Source organism: Aptenodytes forsteri, unplaced genomic scaffold (assembly GCF_000699145.1).
Source record: "Aptenodytes forsteri isolate BGI_AS27 unplaced genomic scaffold, ASM69914v1 Scaffold245, whole genome shotgun sequence".
NCBI classification, from domain to species: Eukaryota; Metazoa; Chordata; class Aves; order Sphenisciformes; family Spheniscidae; genus Aptenodytes; species Aptenodytes forsteri.
The window spans coordinates 807554-815776 of record NW_008795686.1 but is presented as its reverse complement, the minus strand read 5'-3'; the positions used below and the strand labels follow the sequence as shown (position 1 = coordinate 815776).

The following is an 8223-nucleotide window of genomic DNA, read 5'->3' as shown; positions in this document are numbered from 1 at the left end:
GGCCTCTCCTCTCTCGGCGGAGCTGCTGTGGTTTGCCGGTCGGCTCCGGGTTGCGGCTGGGGCAGGGTTACCTCTGGCCGCTTCCCTCGAGAGGTCTCGTTCTCCAGCAACCGCCGAGGGGACGCGGCGGCTGTGACAGGGCCCCCAGGGTAGGGGCTGGCTCTGCTGCGTCGCTGAAAAATACTTAGTACTTCTCGTTTTAGAAGGCGGTGGTGATAGCGCTTCCTGCTTTGCCTTCCCAGGCTGTCTCGGGGTTCCTCCTGTGCAGAGACGGAGACTTCCAGCTTGAAATTACTGCGCACAGCTTACACTTTACGGGTCTCTGTCTTTGGAGTGGTTTGGGGGGCACTTGGTGTCTGCAGACCTAACTTGGAAAGCAAACTCGTACTTAGACTAAAGTAGCATCAAGTGGTATGGGTCTGTGTGCCCTTTAGTTTTCTCGCTTCTGGTTTTGTAAGACCGTGATTCTTTAACCCTGCTCCCTGCTGTTAGAGTTTGGATCAAAGGGGTTCCCAGTCTGTGGTGCTGTTGCAAAGGAAGATGCTAGACACCCTGAGGATTTTGCTCTGCCTTTCAGGCAGGCCATGGATAATACATCCCTGGTAAGCTAGAAGACTTGGCCCCAGCTTTCTCTGGGTGACATTTTCAGTTGCTGTAGGGCTTGCAGAAAGTCTTTATGAAGGCTGCGAAGGTGAAATTTCCTACCTTGTCCTACCTGGCCGTGATTTTCATAATCTCTCTTTGTTGCTTGTAGGTTTCCAGGCCATAACTCAAATGACACTGATAAAAACTTTTTACCATCACAGGAGGACTTGGTATCTGCAGTTTGCTTTGGGAAGAGTCGTTTAAATGTTTGTTAATGTTCAGTAATTCCCTTGCCTGGTTTTCTATGTAGGAAGTTTCCTTAAGCATCCTTACTGCTGAGTAGGGCTCCCAAATATCGGTGAAGAATACAGGTTGTGTTATTTCTTGTTTTGCCCGAGTCCTTCTTAGGAGCTTAAAAAAGTGTATTGAATGGCTCTTTCTTCCTCTAGAGTTAATAATGTTTGTACATTTGTTATTTTTCAGGTACCTTTAAAACCAGGAAGGAGTCTTATGGATTGGATTCGACTAACTAAAAGTGGGAAGGACTTGGCTGGTTTAAAAGGGAAGCTAATTGAAGTGACCGAAGATGAGCTTGCTAAGCACAACAAAAAGGAGGACTGCTGGATATGTATAAGAGGTTGGTTGCTGTGATGTTGCTTCGGCTTTTTTTTGTCTAGCCTCTCTCTTCTGTACTTAAGAAGCAACAAGACCCAATCAAACAACAACCCCAAAACAAACTGTGTGCCATCTATGTTTAGGCCAGGTGTAATCTTGACGTAAAAGGACACAACTTTGTTCAAGTTAGAGGTTTTATGTAACAAAGCTTTTCTTTGCTTTCAAGCCTTTCTTAAGAAGTCTTCCAAGTGGGCATATTTTATCCCGATTTTATGTTTGCATATGAAAATAACAAAACACAAGATTATAAGTGGTGCCTCAAACAACAAGGGCTTAGCAAGAATAAGGTATTGAAAATGCTGACGTGTACTTACACTCCTCAGTCTTGGAGAGTTTATCATCCTTAGCAGCTGAATATTTTTAGGGGTTGCTTTAAAGCATCTAGAGACATACAAATATTAAAAATGTTACTTAAATCTGTACAATGGTCTTTGGGAAATAAGCATGTAAGGCCATGTATTACTTCATAAAATTTAGTAAGGCAAATGACAGTTACCACACAGAGCAGTTGTAATCTGTATCTAGCATAACAAATACCCGTGGTAACTGAGCCATTCTATTTACACTATTATTTTTATGAAATTTTAGCTCAAAAGTTGAAAGTATTGTATGTTATAAGTTAACAGTGTGCGAAAGGTGGTTTGGAGCAATAGCGCTGGCTAGAAGAGTATTTTCAGTGCTGAAGATGAAGTTCCTAGTTGTCTTACAGAAAGGAGTAAAATGTTTACTCTCTAGTTTAATTATTTAGAGGCTAAAATACATTAATATCACCTTAAATTTGTTATGAGATAACAGTGCTTCCTATGAAGATTAAGAAGATAAGAGTAGCTGTTGTGACCTTTCTGTAGGAAGAGTGCTTCATGTTAGTGGTAAAAGTTAAGAATTTCTTTATTGGGGCAACTAGGGTTTTGTTGGGCATTAAAGGGGATGAGAGTGAAGGTAAGGGTAAAATGTCATTCAGTGCTGGCTTTTGAACAAAATAATAGGATTGTTAATGCTCTGTGTGCTGCTCTTGCACATACTAGCAAAACTATACTGGGAGGAGAGCTAAAGAAAGCTTATTTACTGTGGAGATCTGTTCTTTTTTTCTCTCACAAAAAGGGACATCTCCTCCTGCAAAAGAATCACTGCTTAAAAACGTTTCTGTTTTGTTTTTAATCTCTTCCCTCCCTCCCCCCCCCCTTGATTGTATCTCTGAGGTTGGTTTTTACAAGAACTCCATCATGCTGCTTCTGTATCTGTCTTTAAATTTTCCCATCTCAGCCTCTTCTTTGTTCTAGAACTACTGATGAAAAAAACAGCATAACTGAGAATTCCCCCCCCGCCCCCCCCCGTGATTGTATCTCTGAGGTTGGTTTTTACAAGAACTCCATCATGCTGCTTCTGTATCTGTCTTTAAATTTTCCCATCTCAGCCTCTTCTTTGTTCTAGAACTACTGATGAAAAAAACAGCATAACTGAGAATCCTGGTAGATTATCTGTAGACCTGGTATGTGGACAGGTAGTAAAATAACACCATTGTGGAAAAGCTAAATTAAATCTTTGTGTTGGTAGTTAGACTAGCTCTATACGAAAGAGCAGAAATTGATGAGAGGAATGTGAAGCAGAAGAAGATTAGGAGCTAACTTTATTCAAAGACCGGTATGGCGATGGTCAAAGAAAGCTGTCATATAGGCCATAAATATATAAAGTGGGATGTCAGGGGGGTTAAAAAAAGTGTGAGGGATATATATGAGAGATTTCTTTTGCTCCTGCAAGTTTGGTAAATTGAACATTTGGCTAATATTCAGGAAGTCCTAACTATGTAGATATTTACTTACATTTTCTTGTGTGCAGTAATCAGTGCTGCACGCAAGATGGCGTAGTGGATACATCCATCAGAAGATCAGGTCAGTAAAATATGCAAAGATCCTTCCTTTGTTGTCTGGGATGGTTGTTCTTACCAACTAGGATTGTCCCAAGTATGTCTCCCCTTGGCCCAGTGCTGAATGCCTACCTCTCCTTCTGAAGTAATTAATGTACACTTCTTAATGTGTTAAAAGCTTCTTATGAAAGCACTGGCACGGTTCCACTTCTGGTAGCTTCCTGTTTTGATAATGAGAGTGAATAAATATTAAATTTAAATATTCTGCTAGGTAGGCCTGCAATAGTCCTCTAAGCAGCAATATGTCTGTAGTTAAATCTGTTTATAGCTGCATTCTTCAGGCTCTAATTACTCGCAACAATAATTGGACTTCATAATTTCAGACCTATGAAGAAACATTGTTTTATCTCCCTGGAAGTGTGAAGAATAGTACTCATGTGGAAAGAATGCTGAGCCCTTTTACTGGGACAAATTTGGTACCAGAGTTGTAAGCCTTTAATGAGCATAGGCTATGTTTAGTTTTTTATATTGCTGAATCTGAAGAATGGAAATTTAATCGCTGATGGTAGCAGTTTTTCCTTATGGGAGACAGTTCATTCCCATAGGCATTTTATTCCATAGGTGATAGGGAAACAACTATGACAGCACTTTAGGAGTAACTTAATTGGAAGGGACAGTGAAAGCAATTCTGTGTGCTAACTAGCTCAGTTTTATGTCTCTCTTTAAACCGGCCTCTGGTTCTTTTACCCCCTAGCTAGGATACATCGTGTTCAACTTCAAGGGTTTATTTTGTTAAAGTCTTAACCCTGCAGGTTTCTCCCGACGTTCACTGGGACAGGTGGTATGGCATTGTAGGATTGGCCTCTCTATGTAATAAGATATGCCTTGTGCTCTATACGATTGTGTAACTTTTGTTTCTGTTTTTGGAAAGTCATACTGTTTGTTCCAATCATGTCTACTGTTTGCCATTACACTGTTTAATATGCACTAACCTTTCACCTGGTCCTGGAGATAGGAGTGGTGGTAGAAATGCTGCTCACGTTTCTTTATTTCATTTTCTTCAGGATTTGTATATAATGTCACACCATACATGGAATATCATCCCGGTGGTGAGGATGAACTAATGAAAGCAGCAGGAACTGATGGTACAGATCTCTTTGATCAGGTGAGAACAACTGGCAGCGAATGACACTTGCTCACTGAAAGGTATTTTGAAAAATGCACGTTTTCTGATTATTTTTAGGACATTCCAGTGGAAATGGTGATTTGAACTTTCGGGTCTAAGGAAGGGCAATGGGTTACTGTTCAGAATGGCACTTATGTGTGCTGAAAGAGGCGTGTAGTTTCAACTTTGTACCAAAAGACAATAACGAAAATGTGACTTTATGTTGTTGGAATGATGCTTCAATTTGACCATTTTATTAAATTAATTTTTTAGCAGAAATAGCAATAAAGCTAGCAAGAACTGGAGATACCACCTTCTTAATAAATTACTACAACGACTAATTGCTGCTGTTTGAGAGGCATTTTCTTCTCAGAACTTTCACTTTTTGACAAATGCTTGTAGTATTCTTTCGTCTATTAGCTTGGCCGCTGCACTGTCAGCGAACAAAGTACTAAGAAGAAATGCTGGGGCTGCTCTCCGGGGCTGCTGTTAACTGATTGTGAACAAATCGCAAGATGACAGTTGGTCTCTTCTTTGTTTACCACTTCTTTAAATGTTTTGAAAAGACTCAGAAAATAAATGGTCTGCAGAATGGGTGTACTTTCTGTAAGGAATTGCTTGCAAACCTGCTGCTGTAAAAGATGATTCACCGAGTTGGTATTTTTTAGAAACAGACATTCTTTGAGTCTCCTTGGCTCGCAAGGTTTGTCTGAGAAACCGGGAAAGAGCAGAAAGGAAATCTCCTCTGTTTCTGAAAGGAAATCTGTTATCCCTTTACAGTTCATGCATCACAGTATGTTATGCCTTTATTTGCAAAATGTTTTTAACAATGAATGTAAATAAAGAAGTGATGATGTTTTAGCTTTAAGTGTATCTTTGGTTAACTCTTTCACAAATGAAGTGTTGGATTTGAGCATAATTCTCTGGTTTCAAGAAATTTGGAGTTTCTCTCCTAAAAGTTCATCCAGTGTCAAGTTGTGGCCTGGGATTCTGTAGCTGGATCACTGTCAAGTATTGCATGATGTACTTGGGAACGGAAATCTTGACATCAGGAATATTTGGGGAAGCCCCTCAAGTTGTTACTAAGTTCAGATACATACTTGCTACGCTTTTTTTTTTTTTTTAGTTTGTTTTGTCATGGGAGTGGAAAGCAGTGTTCAGATCCTTAAAATATGCTGTTTACATTTTTGTTTCTGGCTGAAGTCTTTTGTGTTCTGGAGGCATTTCTGTTATTATCCCATCTGCTTTAGCATTCTGTGTCTGTCAGATACGGATCTTTTTAAGAGTTTGGTAGGTTGCTAGTGTTTCAAATTTCTGGAAAAATAAACTGTCATTCAAAATCCTTCATTTCTTTCTGTTGTCTGTATATGAGGAAACTACACTTGTGGATGTTTACGTTTTTGTTTCTGGCTGATGTCTTTCGTGTTCTGGAGGCATTTCTGTTATTATCCCATCTGCTTTAGCATTCTGTGTCTGTCAGATACGGATCTTTTTAAGAGTTTGGTAGGTTGCTAGTGTTTCAAATTTCTGGAAAAATAAACTGTCATTCAAAATCCTTCATTTCTTTCTGTTGTCTGTATATGAGGAAACTACAACTTGTGGATGGGATTCTTTATCACGTCTCCTCAGCTTGTCCAGTTTAAAGTTTTTATTTTTAAATCTCTACATACCATTCACATTTGTCATGCAGCACTTTGTTTCCTTTTCTCTTCTTGTGATGTTATCCTGGATGCTCTATCAGAATTGGCTTTTCTGCCATCCATTTTCTCTGCAAGTTCTCCAGTTCTGGTCTGTAAAGCTACTGTGTTTCTTCACTTTATTTGACTTTCTAAAATAGGTAATTTCCAAATAGTTCAGTGATAGTAAGACAGAAACAAACAGAAATACGCCAACTTGGTAGGAACTGTTTGTGTGTCTAAACTACTATTCAAAATCTTTGTTTCCTTCATCCCTTCTCCCTTCACTTGTATCTAAACAAGACTAATTACCCTTGTGGTAAAGACAAGGTCTTTATTCTGTTAACTGCGTAGCATACATCATAAAAATGCTCTTCTGAAATATTTTCTGTAGCTCAAGGTTATGATGTTCAGATACTGCAAAACAAAATGAATAAATTAAACTATTGTCACTTTTTCATGGTCCTATTTTTTCATTTAATTACATGCTATCTGTAATAGAAGTAAAAATAAGTACTGAATGATGCAATAATGAGTGTCTGTGTTTAAAAAAAAAAAAACCACTGCTAAATTAATTACATTAACCACTGTACAAAAATGAACTTTTCTATTTCAGTGCATAGAACAACATAGTAAGAATTACAAATTTTGTGAAAACCAATTTTGTTAATATAGGTTCATCGTTGGGTCAATTATGAATCCATGCTGAAGGACTGTCTTGTTGGGAGAATGGCTGTTAAGCCTATTGCTGCTCCAAAAGGTGAGGTTTTTAAGAATGAAATAATTTCTATTATGCTTTATTCCAGAGGTCTCTGGAAATTATGAGAAATCCTAAATCACCATATTTACAAGGGGAGTCTCTATTCTTGCATAGAGATGAAGGCTGTTGCATATATTCAGTCTTTTTACAGCAGGTACCTGAAGATAAAACTATTTTATGTATGAGGACTTTTATAAGTAATGTACCGCTACATTTCTTCTTTTGATTTTAGTCGTCAGAGAACAGACACGTGTGTAAATTATGAGAAATCCTAAATCACCATATTTACAAGGGGAGTCTCTATTCTTGCATAGAGATGAAGGCTGTTGCATATATTCAGTCTTTTTACAGCAGGTACCTGAAGATAAAACTATTTTATGTATGAGGACTTTTATAAGTAATGTACCGCTACATTTCTTCTTTTGATTTTAGTCATCAGAGAACAGACACGTGTGTGTGTTATGTGTGTATGTATATAGAAATAAATATATATTTTTTTTCCCCAAGATCCCTCTTTCTTCTTCTGATCCCAGGGGACAAACTATCGTAGGCAGCGCTCTCATCTTGAAATAAAAGTCAGTATTTTCAATCTGGTGATTTCAGCACCAAACATAGGTCTGGCAAGTTGCATATGTATTGAGATATTTGAATACACTTTATGGCCAGAACACTTTATTAGGTCCTTTAGTTTGAATTTACTTGGAGAAAATTTTGCTGATACAACAGACTCCTCTGAGCCAGGACAGCAAGAGATGTAGTATATTGTCTTAAAATGCTGGTGATGGTTTCCAGAGACTTTAATCTTTGGTATTTGTTTTGGTTTGTAGGCCACAGCAAAAACTTCCTATACCTAGGAAGCAGACACTATTACTGAATATTGACCCGTAGCAAAACTGCAGTGAAAACATGAAAGAATTAATGTTTGCAACTGTTTTTCTCAAATTCTGTGGCATCCTTTAGTTCACAAATTCAGCCATCTCTTGTAGCTCTTCAACTTCTGACAAGGTGCACCGCATACTTGCTTAGCGCTTAGATCCTATCGCCTAACAGTTAGGTTGAGTTTGTTCTGTATGTGAAGGGGAATAGTATTTTACATTTCCATGTTGCTAGGTAGCTAATTCCAGCGTGGAGCTTTTAAGGTAAATGCTGCAAAGTATGAAGGAACCTCGACAGCATAACTGCTTCATGGAGTTGAGGTGTTACAGACAAGTTACAGCCACTTTGTCAGCTGAGTTAGAAATTTAAAAGTAAACCTGACTTTTGCTGATTTCATTAATCTAACTTTTCTGCAACTGGAAGGAGTTCTTGTGAGAGCCAGTCAGTAAAAAACAAACATGTCTTTGCCCCTGCCAGCTATGACAGTCCATTTTCTGCTGTTCACTTTTTCTTCTGCTTTCCTCTGTAATAGGACTGCTCTATTCATTTTGCTATATTAAAATTTGTTGGATAAAGGTTGCCGTCTGTGTAAAAAAAAAAAAAAAAAAAAAAAAAAACAAAA

The 8223-nt window shown here is 38.4% G+C and overlaps 1 protein-coding gene across 2 annotated transcripts in view; it reads left to right on the top strand.

Annotated features, from left to right (window-relative positions):
- Positions 1–1072: 1072 nt before the first annotated feature.
- Positions 1073–8223, top strand: part of LOC103901770 (cytochrome b5 reductase 4) — a 40443-nt gene continuing 33292 nt past the window's right edge. For both annotated transcript variants that reach the window (XM_009282705.2, XM_009282704.2), the window contains exons 1-3: positions 1073–1222; positions 4189–4289; positions 6641–6725. In XM_009282705.2, the coding sequence (XP_009280980.1) occupies positions 1096–1222; positions 4189–4289; positions 6641–6725 (313 nt within the window). In that variant the 5' untranslated portion in view covers positions 1073–1095. The remainder of the gene's footprint in view (positions 1223–4188; positions 4290–6640; positions 6726–8223) is intronic.